The 19,876-nt window shown below is 41.3% G+C and overlaps 1 protein-coding gene across 1 annotated transcript in view; it reads right to left on the reverse strand.

The window, feature by feature from the left end:
- Positions 1-5,215: 5,215 nt before the first annotated feature.
- The window catches only part of LOC102898236 (nuclear body protein SP140), a 39,585-nt gene continuing 24,924 nt past the window's right edge, over positions 5,216-19,876 (reverse strand). Inside the window, exons 12-21 of the mRNA XM_025043191.1 lie at positions 18,872-18,925; positions 16,507-16,611; positions 14,492-14,634; positions 14,023-14,070; positions 13,314-13,358; positions 7,987-8,102; positions 7,172-7,280; positions 6,772-6,849; positions 6,421-6,564; positions 5,216-5,644 (exon numbers count right to left, since the gene is read on the reverse strand). Of these exons, the coding sequence (XP_024898959.1) occupies positions 5,534-5,644; positions 6,421-6,564; positions 6,772-6,849; positions 7,172-7,280; positions 7,987-8,102; positions 13,314-13,358; positions 14,023-14,070; positions 14,492-14,634; positions 16,507-16,611; positions 18,872-18,925 (953 nt within the window). The 3' untranslated portion in view covers positions 5,216-5,533. The remainder of the gene's footprint in view (positions 5,645-6,420; positions 6,565-6,771; positions 6,850-7,171; positions 7,281-7,986; positions 8,103-13,313; positions 13,359-14,022; positions 14,071-14,491; positions 14,635-16,506; positions 16,612-18,871; positions 18,926-19,876) is intronic.

Consider the following 19,876-nt stretch of genomic DNA (forward strand, 5'->3'; position numbering starts at 1 on the left):
AGCATAATTGCCTTAGCTTATTTGTCTCTGCTGATCAGGAAGAAAATGGGCTTCCTCCCAGAATCTGGCCCACCCCATGCAAGTCTGTGGCTGCCCTCACAACCAGACAATAACAAGCAGGAAATAGCTCGTGCTAGCTGCTTCTGAGTTCTGATTTCCCTCCAGTGTTGCACAGCTTTTGTTTGTTACAAAAGTCTCAGGCGTTGTTCTCTGATTTGCCCAGTTTCTAGCTGTTTTCTGCAAGAAGCCAGTTTGTTCGGAGCTCAGTCCTACAGATCGAAAGCAGAGCTTTTCGTCCTCACTCGCGAGCAGCAGACCAGAGCTGCCCACTCCCAGGCCCAGCCCTGCTCCTGGAGACCCCAGTGCCCCTGAGCCCCCTGCCTACCCAAGAGGGAGAGACGCAGTGTGCAGGGCATCGGGGGCTCACCTTTGTTAGGACATACACAAGGCAGACTGTATACACTTGGTACTTCTGTGCTCACGGGAGCACAGACACATGTCTAGAGTAGACTTGTTTCATAAAATAAGAAAACAAATAATATACCTGGAGAAAAGATGTGAATTACTATGGAATTTCAGCTGGAGTTTAAAAACCACCTATATAGATGAGACATATAAGTTGTTGCCGAAAAACCTAAGAATATTTCTTTGTTAAAGGAGGAGGTCGAGGTATGGTTGTTGAATCTGTTTTTTTGTTTCAAGGACTTATTTACACAGTCATCTGTTTCCAAGGGATTCAGGCCACAGCTTTCCCTCTGCCTCTTTCCTGTTCTAAATTTGCTGTGTGTGTAACTAAGAAGAGCACCTGACTGCATATAATAGATAGTTCAGGTCATGTTTTTACGATGGTAATTAGCATCCTTTTGTGTTAGCTTGAAGAAGTCCCTTTAGCATTTCTTATCAGGCAATTCTAGTAATGATGAGCTTCCTCAGCTTCTGTTTGTTTGAAAGGGTCTATTTCTCCTTTAATTCTGTAGGACAGCTTGGTTGAGTACTAATCTTGGTTAACAGGTATTTTCTTTCAATGTTTTGAATATGTCTTCCCACTCTCTCTTGCCCTTCCATGGGCCTGTTCAGAAATTCACGGACAGTTTTATGGGGGCTTTCTTGGATGTGACAAGTTACTTTTCTCTTGCTGCTTTCAATATTCTGTCTTTGTCTTTGACTTTGACAAGTTAGTTATAAAGAGTGTTGGTGTAGCCCTTTTCAGATTCAACCTTTTAGGTCCTTTGGGCTGTAAATATATGGATGCCCCTTTCTCTCCCCAAATTCTGGAGTTTTCAATCATTGTTGTTTTAAATAGACTTTGTGTCCTTTCTTTTTCTTTTCTCCTTCTAGGAGTCTTATAATGCCTATGTTTCTTCTCGGTAATGTCTCCTAAGTCCTCCAGGAATTCTTCACTCTTTTCCATTCTTCTTTTGCTCCTCTGACTGGATAATTTCAAATAACCTATTTTCTAGTTCACTGATTTTTTTTCTGCTTTATTGAGCCTGATGTTGAAGCTCTGTGTTGAATTCTTCAGTCCAGTCATTATATTCTTCAGTTCTAGGATTTCTGTTTGTCTATCTTTTTGATGATTCATTTTTCTTTGTTAAACTTCTCATTTTGTTCATGCATTGTTTTCCTCATTTAATTGAGTTGTCTGTCTGTGTGTTCTTATAGTTTGCTTAACCTCTTTAAGAGGATTATCCTAAATTTGTCAGACAGTTTATAGATCTCTATTTCTTTAGGGGCAATTATTAGTTTTTTAGTTTCCTTAGGTGGTGTCATGTTCTCCTTATTCTTCATGACTCTTAGTTTCTTTTGTTGGTACTAGTGCATTTGAGTAAACGGTCTCCTCTTCCAGAAGTTACAGGTTAGTCTAAGCAGGAAATGACCTTCATTGGTCAGCTCTGCTTTGGGTACTGAATGGAACCGCTGGTAGTAGCATCCATGCAGGAGGGGAATGTTATCAGGGTCTCGGGTGGGTGAGGCCACTGCTGTGCTCTGAAGTTGAGGGGTGGATGCTGGCTGAGCTTTGTGGTTGGTTGGGCCACCCGAATGGGCAGAGCTGCCAGCACTACAATTAGATGGGGCCACTTGCTTGGCTCTGCAATCACCTCTGGTCTTGCGAGTTTCCTGGGGTAGTGCCAGTGGTTGGATGCTGTGATTGGGCAATGTTACAGGGTAGACCCTTCAATAGCTCCTGTTTGGGTGAAGTTTCAGGCTATCCTCCTCAGCCTGATGTTCCCACTGGCCGGACACCATGTTTAAGAGGGGCCACGGGCAAGATTTCACTGTCGGATGGGGCCTCATCCTGTGCTGTTACAAGGCAGGGCAGAAGTCTTTTGCCTTACTTTGGCAGGGCTGCGGGTTGCCTTCACAATCAGTGAGGCCACTGAATGTGCTCTGCTGCTGGCAGGGATCTTGGCCACATTCTGGTTGAGAGAGGTCTCCAGCTGTAACCTGCAGTTGGGAGGTACTAGAGACTGCTCCACTTTGGGCAAGATTCTCTCTAGTCTCCTTCATTGGGTAGGTTTCAAGCTATGCGCTGATTGGGTAAGGTCACTAACTAGGTTCCTACATAGGTGAGGTCATGGACTGTTTTGGCAGTTAGAGAGGCCAATAGGCTGTGCTCTGCTGATGGGCAGGGCTAAAGACTGGGTTCTGTGGCTTATTGGCACCACAGGGTTGTCCTTGTAGCTGCCAGATTTCCTGGCCAGATTTCCTGGCCAGATTTCCTGGATGGCCAGGACCAGGAGCTACACTCAGCAGTTGGATGGAGCTGCAAAGTTGCTTTACCCCTTGGGTGGGGTGCTAGAACGGGCTCAATGGTTGGTACGACCTGACCAGGGACCCAAATCGGTCAGAACTGCCAACCAAACCCTCTGGTCACAGGGGACCACTGGCTCGGCTCTGCAGAAGTGCAGAGCCACTAGATGGGATCTCTGCTTAGGGACCACGCCAAGCACAAATGTGGTCCCTCCCCCAGGTCTGAGTGCTGGTTGCTGCAAGCCCCACTCTTGCCTAAGTCTCTAGCAGTCATCTAGTAGCAATGAACCACTTAGCTTTTCCAGAAGCCAGACCGCTGCATCAAATGGAGATGTAAAGGGGATTTCAACCTTTGCATCCTTAAGTCTTTGCAGGTGGTACCAACCTCTGTCATTCCCTCCTTCCCTAAGAATAGGATATTGCTTTCAAGTTACTATTTTTACCATAATAATAATTATGGTAAAATTTTCAGGGTCTCTCCTTGGACTTTCTGAAGACAGTCATTGGTGTTTCATAGGTTAAGAAACAATAGGCTAAAGAACCAGTTTGGTGAACCACTATGTGTGTCCTGATTATACATTTGGGAACTTGGGAAATGACTGCTGGGTGGCTCCGTGGATCAGCTGGACTCACTGTTAGATGGACATTACCTTACCTCCATACACTCTACTCTAACAGGGGCCAAGATGGTGATTTGGGCCCACAGATATCAGCACCAACTCAGATGCTGTACCAACAACACTTAAAAGACCTATTTTCCTTTGTCTGGCATATGGTTACTTGAATAAATGGCCATAGATTCTTTTGGTGAAGAATTCAGAGAATCATTACTGTGTATATCTGCAAAGTTTCTTATGAGACCTGCAATCATTTCTGTCATCAGGTTCTAGGTCCAAAAATTTGCTCAGGCCTGGAAACTGGGCAGAGGATCTTGACATTTTATTCAGTGGCTCACCTTAGCTATCCGATTATCTATTTTAAATTTCTTTTGAAGATATATATGAAATAATATTCTTGTTGGCTGTTCAAGTGTCTTGCTTTAACAAAACCACATCCTATTAGCTATCTCTGTAGGTAAATGTGGGCTCGACACCACCCCCACTCCCGCCCAGTGTCATTCTACCTTGCTGTTTGCAACAGACATCGTTTTATCTAGCTCTGCAAGTTAAAGTCTGTCACCTACTTCTATTATTCTGGAATCTAATCATTTTATTTGCTACTGGGGAATTCTATTCTGTAAAACATTTCTACATTACTGCAGCCCACAGAGGACAGCTCCTGTTGAGAAACTCAAGGATGCTGGTGGCTCCTCAGCAGTGTGTTCCTTATCACCTTGTTTATTTAGTGTCTTTGAGGCCTCCTGAGAACACGGGCACCAGAGGAATGGGTTCTCCAGTTGTAGAGAGTACAGACATGCCATCTTCCTTAGACTTTCAGGTGTACTTTTTCTATAGTCTGCCCTGGCAGGTCTAGTATCTCTATTTGTACTTTATCTCGTGTGCACTGTGGCTTATAGCAAGCCTCTAAGAGCCCCCCAAGAGTATAACAGAATCATCACCTTGATCTCTGGCAGGCTAATTAAACTGTGTGGCACAGGAGAGTGTACCCTTCCTTTTCAGTTTCATATTCCTCCACTTATGATCCAGGTTCTATTTCCAAACACCATCTCCTGACACCTGCTGGCACATTTTGGCCAGTCCTGCAGCTCCATTGAAATAAAAACCTTCTCCTCATCTAACAGCCCCACCTAGGACTTACGCATTGAGTCATCCTGAGAGGACTCTGCATAATCTTATTTCAAGCAAGGAGGCTAGGTAGTAGCCTGTCTTCCAAAAAGGGACAGAGGTCTCTTTTGAAGGCCAGTGGTTTCAGGGGTTTAGAATTCAGAGTTCTCAGATGCATCGACCTAGAAAGCCATGTTCTGAGTTTTAGGGCTTCATGCTTTCTTTATCAGGGCCCAGAAAGTGGCACCAGAAACCATTCTGAGCTTAGAATTCAGTCTGCTCTGAAGTACTGACATTGTTAAAATTAAGGACTGTGCCAGGCCTTTTTTACTGTGTGCCTTCTAGCTGCAGGTAGGAGAGGTTTTTTTCTCTATGTCATGATTAATAAATTCAAACCTGTTATTTACTCTTTTCAACACATCAGTGTAGCTTAGAAATAGCCACCCAAATCCACAGTTCTTATAGTTACTATTTCTTCCTTTGTAAATGTCAGAGAATTGTACCACCTAGTGTCCTCATCCTCTATATCTCATCCAGTTTCCTACAGGTGAAATTTTGGCAATGGCAACGTTATAGCACCCCGGGGACATCAATATTCCACCTGTCACCATCTGGCCGGACAGTGATCCAACTCCAGAACCCCATCCTTAGGGCCTCCTTGCTAGGACCATTATCTTAATTTGGGTTTCCTAAAAGCAGAGCCTGAGATGAAGTCTTTTAAGGAAGTGATTTATTGGGAGAGTTCAATTAGGAGAAATGGGGCAAAGGAAGCAGGATGTGTGGTGGGAAAGCGAAGTAACAACGTGGTGACCACAACCGGAGACTAGTTGCAGCCTGATCCCTGGGAGAACACAGGAGCATGAATCACTCCACACGTTGGTTCTGCCCAAGGGAAGTTGGCCAGCCCCCAAGCCAAAGAGGTGTAACCTCCAGGTGAAGTTGGCTTTATTTGGCCAAAGTAAAAACTTAGGGGCGGAGTTGCATCAGCCGCCAACCCTTACAGCAGCTGGAGGTTGAGAAGGCTGTTCCCAGAGGGGATTCTCCAGTATCAACAGCATTCACTGTACCAGTGAACTGTTCTCATTTGTTTCCTGAATAGCAAACACTTCCTTGAAACTCTTCTCAAATTCTGCCTCCAGTCTAAGTCCCATTAGGCCAAAATCATTGTACTGAAAAAAAAAATGACAAATGTAATGACACTCATCATTAGTGTTTAGACACATTGCAATTGAGAAGGATCGCCTTAAACGCGTAAGCTACATTAATCAGGTTAAGATTAAAAACTCATGGGGCCAAGAGTAACTTCTGCTTTTTAAGTGCACAATTATTTCTTAAAAACTAGACAGAAATGGGAAATCATTACCATACCCAGGGATTTTTACTCATTGGGTTTCGGTTGTTCATTTTAGTGAGAATTAGAAAACTAATCTATGTTCTTTGTAACAATTCAGATAGCACAGAGTTTCCAAGCATAATCAGCAATCTTCCTTTCACGCTGTCACTTCTAGTTCCCTCTGGTGAGCCCTGTTAACTAAATAGGACATTCACAAGCAAAGGAATCTGGAGTTTGGGATTCCTGAGCTGTTTGAGTGAGCATATTAGGGGAGAGAGAAACAGCACAATATGACTTTAGGATGCAATTCTTTTCTCTTTAGGTTTGGAGCAGGGAGGACTCTGCTCTTCTCACTGGGTCCTGTCACTTTTTATGAGGGGAATGAGCTCTCAGGGACCTGGGGTTCTGCTGGCAGGGACACCTCCCGACTCACTGTCACTCTCCATGGTGAGCTTAAAGCCTGAATTTAAAAAGTCACACACGTCCTGAGGGACCCTTGCTTGTATAGGCTTCCCACAGGAGGAGGGAAACGAAAGTTTCCCAGCACCAGGAAATGAAGGCAGAGCGACTCAGCGCAAAGAAAGTAAGAAGGGAGCAAAGAGAGTCGCTTACCTTATAATATGCCCTGTGGTTCTGAAAGATGAGGCGCATGTCCCGCACGAACCCCTCCACCTGGGGGTAACCCTGCTCCTTTAGCCTCCTTTTGATTTTGTCCAGCCACATGGGTTCATTTAGCTTTTGAGAAGCCTCATTAATCTGGCGGGAAAAAAAAGTATCAATGAGAGATTACTAGCATAGTTTATCATCTGACTTCTGTGGATTCCCAGAAAAATCCAGCTAAAATACAAGATAGTTAATGGCGCTCACTCCCACAGGCTCCAGATCGCAAATCCTACCAGTGCCCATGTCGAGGTCAGGAAGCTTCCTGGCGCCCTGTAATCACGGTGTGTTATCGTTACTTACATAATAATAATACGGAATCTTCGCAAAAAACGAGCTCTCTGAATGGCAATAGACTTTCACAAGGAGGAATTCACATGCCTGCAAAAAAAAAAAAAAGAGAGAGAGAGAGAGAGAAAGAAAAGGAGGCTGTGAGTGAAAAGCAACTTGGAGAGAATGAGCCACGTGCAAGCTCAGGCAGACGCATGACCACACCAGACTTTGGGAAATTTCCCCAAACACGTATGGCTCTAGAAAACAGTCACTTATGGCAGAGTCATTTTTTCTGCAAACAAGTTCTGGTGAGATTTCAGCGTGGTTGAGACATGGCTCAGAAAAGCAGTCACCCTGCCCCCCTCACCCTGTGACTGACTTCTCACGTGTGCATGGAAAGGACAAGGCTTGGGGTTCAAATTGGACTCACCAACTGCTCCTCGGGCCCCATCTGCTTCTCCAGGACCTCAGATTCCCTGTTACACTTCTGACTTGCTGTATACGCCTTTATCCTGCAGAAGATGCAACTCCACTGGTCCCTGAGAGGTTGGACATAAGTAAGCAATGGTCAGGCCCCTGGAAACAGCCACCGTTCCTACAGTTGCCACCGTTTTCCTTTCAGGAACTGCTGATGGACAAGCCAGGGGATGAAGGGGACACTTCTCAGAGTCGCCAAGCCCCTCATGTGGGGTCTGAGATGACGACACCCCTCCCAGTGAGGGCAGCAGGAGGGGTGCAGGGGGTGGGAGAGCAGTGTCAGAGTGAGTGGTGGGCTTTCCTTTCCCCATCTCAGCTGCTGGGAGCACAAGGGACCCTGCCCACCAGGCCTGAGTGTTGGAAACGGCCTTAATGCCTGGGCGCCTTGGGCTTCCGTCAACCAGTTGAGAATGAGCTGAAATGAGGGAACTAGACCAGGTTTCCTGCCTTTTGTGAATAAGCATAGAATATAAACCATTGGCATTTCCACCCCTGTGAACAGGGGTCCGTGCTGGAAAATTTCTAGGGAAGGACAGGAGCAGTGTGCAGGCAAAGGAGCCAGCCACCGGCCCCAGCCGCCCGGAGGACAGAGAACACCACGCACCTGCCGCTAGCATCTTTAAACAGCTCTCCAGATCGCACTGCTGGGGCCCTTACCACTGACCCTGCTCTTTCCGCGTCAGGACACAAGTCGGAAGTCTGCTGGGGGAGCGTGCCTGAAGGTGGGGAGGGTCCTTAATAAGGAGGGAGGGGCTGCATCTCACAAACCTCTCAGTTTCCACAGGTGGCAGGTGACAGTCCTCATGAAAGGATCTTGAACAAGTGTCACAACAAAACAGCTTTCCTCCATCATGGCAGACCTCACATACATCTGAGTTTCTCTGCTAGAGGGTAAAACAATGTCCATATCACCTGTGAGAACCTGAAGACCAGCACTATGGGAATCTAGAACTCAAAGCCTTTGTGTGAACCTACATGGACACTTACATACTTCTCCCTGTGCTATTAAGGGACAGCATGGACAGCATATCAGAAAAAGGAACTGTGGGCTGCAATGAAGTTCAGAAGGAGGGATCTGTGTGTCAGACCAGGAAAATTTTCCCTATAAACCCAGTGATGCTGACACAGAAAGACTAGCAGTAGAACAAGAGGGTGATTTCATAAGAATCTGAATAACTTTAGTACGACGCAGATGAAAGAAGTTCCTGAAATAGTGTTAAGTCCATTTGTCTACACCTTAGTGATTAATATATTGGGTGGACAAAGAGGAAAGACATTAATTAACAAATTTTTTGAGTCTTTTTCTGGGCTTTTGGGTGAAAATACTTGTATTGAGTGAACTGGGATTCTGATCATTTCTTTTGTTTTAAAAAAAATAGCCATATATGAGGAAGTGCAAGCCCCAAGGAACATCTTGCCAGGAACTTCCACTCAGGGTCTGGGGGATCTTGAAGCACATCCCCAGTGGGCACCGAGGAGGCTCTAGCATGGAAACCTGGGGCCGTTTTTCTTTTCCTTGCTGCAGAGACTCACAGATTACCATCAGCATTCTCCCCAAAGTGGTGACTTCTCTTCTCAGAAGAACAAGGAAATAACAGATATAACCACATTTATCATATTTTTCACCGACTTATCTTTCAGTTTTTTTGCCCAGCTGCACATTAGAATCATCCAAGAACAGTGTAGAAAATACTAATGTCCAGAGAGTCTGAATCAGTTGGTCTGGTTGGGGCTCAGACATTGGTATTCCTCTTTGAATCATAAAATGGGTAATTTTGTGTATCAAAATCATCTGAGGATTTTTAAACAATCCTATTGTCTAAGTCATATCACAAATTGATTAAACTAGAATTTCCTTAGTTAAGATCAGAGCAGAAATAAACAAAATAGTCTAAAAAACAATTAAAAATAAAAAAAACCTGATTCTTTGAAAATAAAACAAAGTGACAAACCTCTAAGAAGACTTGTCAAGAAAATGAGACCCAAATAAATGAAATCAGAAAGGAAAGAGAAGTGACAACTACACCACAGAAATATTATAAGAAAATACTATGAACAATTATACACCAAGAAATTAGACAATCTGAAAGAAATGGATACATTTCTAGAAACATGCAATCTTCCAAGACTGAATCAAGAAGAAACAGAAAATCTGAAAAGCCTGATTCTTACTAATAAAATCGAATCAGTGATCAAAAAACTTCTAACAAATAAAAGTCCTGGGTGGCTTCACAGGTGAATTTTACCAAACATTCAAAGAAGAATTAACACCTATTCTTCTAAAAAAATTCAAGAGTAGAAAAGACTCCCAAGCTCATTTTATGAGGTCATCATTACCCTGATTCTAAAACCAGACAAAGACATTACAAAAAAAAATTAAATTGTAGGCTGATATCCTTGATGAACATAGCTGCAAAAATCCTCAACAAAATATTAACAAGCTGAATTCAGCAACACATTAAAAAGATCATTCACCATGTTCAAGTGAGATTTATTCCTGGGATGCAAGATTCGTTTAATTAATTAATCTGCAAATTAATTAATGCAATACATCACAAAAACAAAATGACATAAAAATCATGTGATCATATTATAGATGCAGAAAAAGTGTTTGACAAAATCCAGCACTTATTTATGATAAAAACTTACAGCAGTGGGAGTAGAGGAAACATACCTCAATGTAATAAAGGTCATATATGACAAACCCACAGCTAACATCATACTCAGCAGAAAAAGTTATAAGTATTTTACTTAAGATCAGGAACAGGACAAGGATGTCTATTTTTACCACATTTATTGAACACAGTAGTGGAAATCCTAGCCACATCAATCAGACAAGAAAAAGAAATAGAGCACTTGAATTGGAAAAGAAGAAATAAAACTGTCATTATTTGCAGATGACATGATATTATATGTAGAGTACCCCAAAGATTCCACAGAAAACTATTAGACCTAAAAAGTGAATTCAGTAAGGTAGCAGTATACAAAATTAATATTCAGAAATTGGTTGCATTTTTATATACCAATAATGAACTATCAGAAATAGAAATTAAGAAAACAATCCCATTTACAATTGCATAAAAAAAAAAAATATCCAGGAATGAATTTAACCAAGGCGGTAAAAGACCTGTACTAGGAAAATTATAAAACATTGAAGAAAAATTGAAGAAGATACAAATAAATGGAAACATATACCATGCTCATGGATAGGAAGAATTAATGTTGTTAAAATATCCATACTACCCAAACAATCTATAAATTCAATGCAATCTTTATCAAAATACCAGTGGCATTTTTCACAGAACTAGAATGAATAATCCTAAAATTTATATGGAACCACAAAATACCCCAAGTAGCCACAGCAATCTTGAGAAAAGAACAAAGTTGGAGGCATCATGGTACTTGATCTTAAACTGTACTACAAGGCTATAGTAATCAAAACAGCATGGTACTGACATAAAAACAGACGCATAGATCAATAGAACAAAATAGAGAGCCTGGAAATAAACCCATGCCTATATGGTCAACTAACCTATGAAAATGGAGGCAAGAATATACAATGTGGTAAAGACAGCCTGTTCAATAAATGGTGCTGGGAAAACTGGACAGATACACCTAAAAAATGTCTGCAAATCAATTAATGACCACTGTCTTATACCATGTACAAAAATAAACTCAAAATGGATTAAAAACTTAAATGGAAGATCTGAAACCATAAAACTCCTACAAGAAAACATAGGCAGTAAACTCTCTGACATGACTCTCTGCTATGTCTCCTCAGGAAAGAAAAACAAAAGAAAAGAAAAAGTAAACAAATGAGACAACATCGATCTAAAAAGTTTTTGTACAGCAAAGGAAACCATTAACAAAATGAAAAGATAACCTACTGAATGGGAGAAGATATTCGCCAATAACACATCCTACAAGAAGTTAATATATAACGTTTATAAGAAACTAACACAATTCAACACCAAAAGCAAACAGTCCAATTGAAAAATGGGCAGAGGATCTGAATAGATATTTTTTTAAAGAGGACATACAGATGGCCAGCAGACTTATGAAAAGATGCTCAAAGTCACTAATCATCAGAGAAATGCAAATTAAAACCACAGAGAAATATTACCTCACACCCTTCAGAATGGCTATCATCAATAAATCAAAAAACAACAAGTAGGGTGAGAATGTGAAGAAAAGGGACCACTTGTACCTTCTTGGTGGAATCACGAATTGATGCAGCCACCATGGAAAACAGTATGAAGGTTCCTCAAAAAATTAAAAATAGAATGACCTTATGGCTCATCAATTCTCTTTCTGGGTATTCATCTGAAGAAATCTTAACCACTACTTAGAAAAGATATATGCACCACTGTGTTCACTGCAGTGTTATTTACAATAGCCAAGACGTGAAAACAACCTAAGTGCCCATCAATAGACAAATGGATAAGGAGGTGGAATATTATTGTGGCATAAAAAAAATGGAATCTTATCATTTGCGACAACATGGATGAACATAGACGGTATTATACTAAGTGAAATAAGTCAGATAAAGATAAATATCATATGAGCTCACTTATATGTGGAATCTAAAGAACAAAATAAAAGGGCAAACAAAACCGAAACAAACTCAGATACAGAGAACAAACTGATGTTTGCCAGCTAGGAGGGGGATTTGGGGACTGGGTGAAAAAGGTGAAGGAATTAAGGAATACAAATCTATAGTTACAGAATAGTCACAGGGATGTAAAATACAACATAGGGTATGTAGTCAATAATATTATAACTATCTATAGTGCCAGGCAGGGACTAGACTAATAGACAGGATCACTTCGTAAATTACAGAAATGTCTAATCATTATATTGTATACCTGAAAGTAATATAAACTAACATAAATGTCAAAAAATTCCTCTATTGGGGAATCCAGGCTGTGGCACTTTTCATAGGTCTTCAGTCTACAGCCTAAGTTGAGATTTAGCCTGAGTACAATTTGGTTATTAAGGCAGGAGGATATTACAAGTCAATGTTGAATTGACTATAATATCCGTCCCAGGAAAAAGATGAAGATACTCTTACTGGAACAATTACCCTATCCTCCTTTAGCTGTGGGCTGTGTGACCTGGTCTTTTGTGTCCACATCCATCCCGAATAAGCCACAAGTAAGTCACACTGAACTCCAGGCTATTCAGATGATTGAAGACTCCCTCAGCTAGCTGAGGGTCAAAATCAGGACAAGATCCATGTCTTGCTGGGGGATTGCCTTGAAGGAAAAGTATATGTAAAACTGTTTGACTACCCTCCTCTGTTGGACGTCATATATCAGTGTTACTGCATGATATACTATGGAGTTCAGCCCCCCGGAGTTGTGAAAAGGTGACTGCTTAAAATACCCATCCTGTTGCAAAAAAATGGAAGTATGATTTAGCATAGAAAGTGAAGTTATCTATAATTTTGACAGACCTTACAGCAGGAAGCCATATGGTATCAGTTACAATAAAAAGCCCCTGATTTGCTAAGTCGTGATGATTTCAGTTCTAACCAGCTCAGCACCCTGATGGCTCTCTCGAGATTGAGTGCAGGGCCTCTGTATAGGACCCACTTGCCCTGACTACATTTCTCTGCAGCACTCATGACAGGGTCTACACCTGTAACTCGCCAGCTTGGCCAAACCCGTTCCTTCTGGCTGAAGCATAAAACCACCTTAGCTCTGCTTGCACCTCAGAGGGGATGTTCAGGATTTTCCTTTCCTTCCCTACTACCTCCTTTGATATGCTGCTCTCCTCTCAGATGTGCCCCTCGCCCCTAATCTGCAGGCCAGCCCTGCCCATTACCATCTCGAGCCCCATCTCTAGACACCCCAGTGGTGGAAATGAGAAGTTTCCACTGAACAAATGGAAAGGATGCTTTCAGGCTGAGACACCCAATCCCAGCACCATCTACCTGGCATGGATGACATCTGCGGTTCTCTGCTCATCACACACAGCAACATGCTCCAACTGAGTGCGAACACGCTTCAGGGAAAAACGACAATGACACAGATAATGTACCGAAGGAAAAGGCCTAGGTAATTCTGGGGCTACAGATGGGAGCTGGTACTTACACATAGGTCAATGGAAGTGTTGTCATGAGAGTTTGGTAGTCTCTGCTGAAAGGAGAGAAAGATTGAGTGACAATATTGAATGTGATGTTTGCATCTATCACTTATTTAAACAGCCGCCTCTTGAGAAATTCAATTCACAGTCTATCCTTTATTTCATGGACCTATATATCTACGAGGAGAGTTAAAAGTGCCAAAGTACCACTGTTTGGCCCAATGTAGTCCCATTCCCTGGCTCTCAAACCCAAGGTGGGCTGGGAGTCTGGCCCTGATTTCCACAGATGGTGTTGGAGAAACCCCTCCGGTTCTCCAATTTCAAGGGGGCCCTCGGTCACTCTTCTCTATATTAGGAAGTGTCATCCCGCTGGACGAGCTGCAATGAGAGTATCAACCGGACGCATCACCAGCAGCTCCCAGAGACCACAAATTTCCATACAATTAGAAAATAGTAACTTTTATGAGAAAAAAACGTATCCGTGAGGCCTATTTTGATGACTCCTTCATCATCTGCATCTCAAATGATTTACCATCCAAGAACGACTTTGCCTTATATACAATGGAATGTTTGCAGTACCAACTCTGAAGGCACGTGCCCCTCCAAAACAAGAGTTGGTGAGAGCTTATCATTACCCGATCGAGAAACCATAAAATAACATACAGTGCATGAAAAACCAGTTATATCAGAAGATGTAGAAAGCTATATCATCATTACCTGTTTTCTCCTGCCATATATTCTTGGAGGATTAGGTAGATATCCTTCCTGAATAATAAAAAGATCCAAGTATATGGTTAGCCTATATTGACGTTTTGTGAGATTGATATTTCTACCTCACTTCCAAATATTTCTACTTTGATGTCTTTCTCTGAGGCGTCTTCTTCCTACTTGCTTGACTCGACTGTCTTTCTCCTTTCAGGGCATAACATTGCCTGCCAGCACCTGAGTCAGAATGACTTTTCTCTCCTCAAAGCTCCTGCATCTAACCTGATGGAGCCCTTTACTACACTGAGGTGCTGCCTTGTACTGAGGTATGAGTGTGGGGTACCTCTCCCTACTGAGAGGATGAAGTCAGGGCTCATCAGGGCTTCAGTTTGTAACATAAAATATTTGGTTAGCAAAGAGTGAACTTATCTTAGAGTACAAGGAAAGTCACATCTCCTGGCCCCATGACTGAAATACCTACCTCCATCAGCCATTTTAGGGGCTTCCCACCGCAGCGCACACTCATTTTCCAGGATTTTGATCTTTCATGGCCTCCTTTGATTTCAAATTCCTTGGGGGTGAACCAATTTCCATCCTTTCCCCTTATACACTTCTTGATGGATCCTGTAAGACCAGGGTAAAGTGATTCTGGGCCCTCTGTCCTCAGAACCTAGACAGTGGTTTCTCACCACATTGGATCAGAAGACACCCAATTTGGACTCAAGGCCACTAGCAGGAGAGTCTAGCCTCCCCTTTCAGACTTCAGAATCCCCAAACCAACCTTGAAACTCCCCTACAAGGGGATTACCTGCTTTGTATGCATATTTTGTTGACCTTTGTGCAACTAAAAAGAGATAATTATCATCAAAATCAACCTGATGAAAGTATTCCAAAATCACCTACAAAGTAAAGGCAGGTGATTTTGAAGGATGATAGAATTTCAATTTGCTGCGGATAGAGAACCGGTGAGACTCTCCAACGGCCCTGGGACAATGTAGAGGCAGAACTTTAAGGTGAACTGAGATCTCAGGTAAGGGCCCTCCTGCTCACAATGGCACCACAGCAACATCTGTGTCCTTTATTAAAGCATTTTTCATCCAGTTTAATGGAAATATTGAGCAGAGAGTTTTCTACCCTTGAATTCATGGACAGCCAATATTAAAAACAAATGTGAAATGTTATCCACTGTAAAATTTAAGTAATACATAAAAGATAATCATATTCTAGACATTATTAGTCATTAAAAAATGCAAATCAAAACCACAATGAGAGACCATTTCACACCCATTAGGATGGCCATAATTAAAAACATAAAATGAAAACAAGTGTTGTCAGGAGAGAGAGAAATTGGAACCCTCAGATATTGCTGGTGGGAATACAAAATGCTGCAGCCACTTTGTAAAAATATTTTTGAAAATTTTTATTCCAAATAATATACTTTGGGGAAAATATTTTGGTGTTTCCTCAATAAGTTAAACATAAAACTACCATATGAACGAGCAATTTCATTCCTGTGCACATACCCAAAAGTATTGAAAACATGTGTTCACACAAAAACTTACACACTAATGTTCAAAACGACATATTCATAACCCCAAAGAGTGGAAATAACCCAAACGGATAAATAGATAAAAAATAGGGTATAGTTATACCATGGAATGTATTACATGACAATAAAAAAGAATGAGATACTAATACATTCTACTAATGTATGAACTGTGAAAACATGCTACGTGACAAAGCCAGTCATTATAAGGCACCTATGATGATTCTGCTTTCATGAAACACCTAAAATAGGTCAATTTTCAGAGCGGAAAATAGATTAGTGGTTATTTAGGGATGGGGGTGGGGTGAGGTGGGAATGAGCACTGACTACTAACAGACACAGGGGACGAGAATGTTCTAAAATTAGATTGTAAATTCACAATCCTGTGAATATGCAAACAAAACTCCACACTGAATCCTACACTCTAAGCAGTGAATTATATGACAGGTAAATTATATCTCAGGAAAACAATTTACATTTTATATATCACTTATGTAAATTAATTCCTTACGGCTACATCATGAGGCAGATTTAAATTATTTTCTCTTTTTTAGATGGGAAATTTCAGGCTCGGAAAGGTCCCCTTCTTTAGTCATATGAATCAGTCACTCTTGGCGTAGCCGAGGTTGGGACTCAGGTTTTCTGATTATAAATTCCGCGACCCAGAAGAGAGAATATGAAAGTGGAGGCTGAGAGCCTCTTCCGTTTTAGTTCTAATTCACTTCTCTTTAGTTCTTCAGATATTTCCATGGGCACTTGCATATGGTAATGAGTGCCTACTGTGTTTGATTTCTTAAAGTGTGAAAGTATCATCTTAGGGATCCCTTCCTCCTTTTCTCAAGCCAAAATGTGGCCCCAATTTCTTGAATGATATGTAATTCATATGGGTAATTCCATTTCTTCTTGAGATTTCTTCCCATAGAGTTGCTAAATTAGACCATGAGACCCACCTTTTTTCAATTTGTTTTTATATAACATCCCCTTCAATGCACCACAGGTCACAGGAAGTATTTCAGCGTGAAAATCCACACTTTCATCTCTGTGCTTTCTTGACCCTGAAAGAGAAGGTTTCTTTATTCTGTTTCAGTTTGCAATTGCACATGTACTTCTCCTCCCATGGAGAGGTCACTCCTATAAAGATATAGGGGTACTTAGAAAACTTTATTCCACAAATCTCTAGAATTGGTTTTTCCCCCAAGTGGTATTATTGATACATAACTAGAGTGTCTACTTCTACCCTCAAATCTCACACAAAACAGAATGCTTTAGCAGAAAAATCAGGTTCTATACAACTGTCTTAACTCTCAATGTAGTCAGCTCCACTGATTCGTACATGACAATGAAACAGTTGCTCTGTGTTCTAAAGGGAGCTCTCCACCTGCTAGTCCACTGCAGTTAGGTAGTCGGGGACAAAGTGAGAGAACATACTTGTATCTTCCTATTTGAGCTCTAACTATGAGCAGAGAAAAGGGGATGGTGGGGTGACCTAGTGGAAATGGTGTCTGCCTGCTATTTGTGTTCTCTCTTTTGCTTCTTTTCTCCCTCACATGAGCTTTCTCCATTACATTAGCTGTACTAAGATCTCAGAAAACTCTAGAATAATCTGAAAATTGCATGGGGAGGAGAGCAACTGGAGACCTGATTTCACAGGTGCAGGGGTGAAAGATCTTCGAATTAACTAACTCAAGGAGGATGTGTAGCTGATGCTGTCCATTCAGCAAGCACATTAGATCATGATGGGAAGAGTGGAGCTGTCTGTGGTTCTGATATCAGTTTTGCGACAGGCAGCCTTTCGAACTGGAATGAAGTGAGAAGGATGGTTGGTTTAATTCATTCTCTTGCCTTACAGATGAAGAAACTGAGGCAAAAGTGGTCAAGTGACTGGCCCAAGCCCACAGGAAAAAGAGAAAGACAGACTTCTGACCACCACTTTGGGCTACTGGAAACTGCAATTCTAAATATTGATCCAAACATCCAATGAGCCTTAAAATGTCAAAAAAAGATTTTTTAATGTTGCAATAAATATCAAAGAATTTATGAAAACTTAGCAAGAGATGGGGTGGAAAAGATGATCCAAAAACATAAACCAAATTAGTACTTCCAAATATTTCGAGCAATGAAGATAATGACTTTATTCTAATGAAAAAGAAAAGATTGATTGTTTTAGACACTCACAGTGAATAAAATTTACTTTGTTTTTTTTTTATTTTTCATTAGCATTTTTTAAAAATATGTGAAATAAATATTTCTATGACTTATATTGACCTATTTCTTTAGTATTTTTTTCCATACTGGTGGACTCTTTTTATGTGGTTTTCTTCTGCCTAAAAAAAAAAGACATGTGGAATGAATAATCCACATAAATCGAGAGATGGATGTATATACTCAGAAAGTTCTGCTTCCCACCCATCTACAGAATTTTGCTACGCTTTTTGCCACTATTTAATAAGAATCCCTTTTCCTCTAGTTTCCAAAAACATGTTTCTTAGTTCCTCCTTAGTTCTCACCTTCAACCTCTACATTTCTACTAACATCTGTTCAGCATGATTTAAGAAGTCTCTAAGACAATTTAGTTTCTGCCTCCCATGTTCTTTACCTCCTCCTGAGCCCTCACTAGCAGTCTTTGCACCAGATTTCTAACTGTTTGAGGCCATGCAGACATTTCCTATCATTCTGCTTAAAATTCTTCCCACTGCCCAATTTCCCTTGGCTTACTGCCCAATACCTAAGCCACTTCCATATTTATAGGAATGTTTTATAGCCATACCCCACTTCCAATAACCAAAATCTGCATTATTTCTATTGCTGCCATAACAAATGACCACAAATTTAATGGCTTGAAACAATGCAAACTTATTATCTTATAGTTATGTTGGTTACAAGCCTGAAAAGCGTCTCTCTGGGCTAAGGTGAAGGTTTCAGGAGGCCTTCATTCCTTTCTGGAGGCTATGGAGGAGAATTTAGTTCCTTGACTTTCCATAAGATACTCATATGCTTTTTTCTTCTATCTTTAAAGCAAAACTATTTTATCTCTCACTGAGTATTATCCATTGTCACATCTCCCTCTCTACAGCCAGAAACGACTGTTCAATGTTTAAGGCCCATTTGATTAAATCGGTTGCATGCAGCTATCCAGGATAATCTCCCCTTTCAAGGTACCTACCTCAACTGTATTTGTAAAATCCATTTTGTCATGGAAGATAACACCTTACAGGTTCCAGAGATTAGGATGCAGACATCTTTCATATTATTGAAAAGATGGCATTAAAATAACTACTTTAACATCAAAAGCAAGTAAAATCTTATGCACCTTACCTCTTTTCCTCCTGAGTGTCCCCGAACTAGAGTTGTTTCCAAGGTCCACAGTTTCTAGAAAATAACAAGTGGTGGTGAAAAAACAAAAATAAATGAATAAAAGTTACAAATTCTGGGATGATTCATACTACGGAAAGCTTGAGTTTTGAAAGATGTTTAGATGATCATTTCTATCTTTCTTCTAAAGGAAATAAAAACCTACTGAATTGAGAATTAGGAGTACAGAACCTTATTCATGGTGGCCAAGACATGAAAACAACTGAGTGTCCTTAGATAGATGATTGGATAAAGAAGATATGGTCCATATATATAATGGAATATTATTCAGACATAAGAAAAGATGAAATACTGCCATTTGTGACAACATGGATGGATCTTGAGATTGTCATGTTAAGCAAAATAAGTCAGACAGAAAGAATCGAGGACCATATGATTTCACTTATATGTGGAATATAAAACCAAAAGCAACAAATATGCTGTGAGCATATTTCAAAGACAGTTTCAGGAAAATCACTGCTGCCGACACAGGCTTGGGAGGATTGTGGGGATCTGTAAGCCAGTTGTAGACAACACCAGCTCTTGCTGTGATCGGTGACTCTTGTGAGAATGTGCGGGCAGACATAGAAGTTGCAGTAAGACTGAGGCTGTTTGGCCTGATGGCCATTGTCTCCCTGATACCCCACCCCACCCGATCCACAGATTGCTTATGGTGGCCCGTTGATAGGCAACCGCTCCAGCCATGCCCCATTCCATGGCCCCACATTCCACACAGGCAACACACTGGCTAGCACAGTGCATGCACTGCAGGGAAATCAGTTGCAGGCAGACCACTGCTAACTGTGAGAACTACGATATCACTTGGAGGAATCACAGGGGTCTGCGGGATCAACCCAGATGGCAGCTGGTCTCACTGTGATCTGTGACTACCACGGGCTTCTATGGGCACTGAAGTTGCAGCAGAACTGAGGCTGTATTCACCTGATGGCCTTTGTCTCCCTGAGATCC

This window comes from Pteropus alecto, unplaced genomic scaffold (genome assembly GCF_000325575.1).
Source record: "Pteropus alecto unplaced genomic scaffold, ASM32557v1 scaffold110, whole genome shotgun sequence".
In the NCBI taxonomy this organism is placed as follows: domain Eukaryota; kingdom Metazoa; phylum Chordata; class Mammalia; order Chiroptera; family Pteropodidae; genus Pteropus; species Pteropus alecto.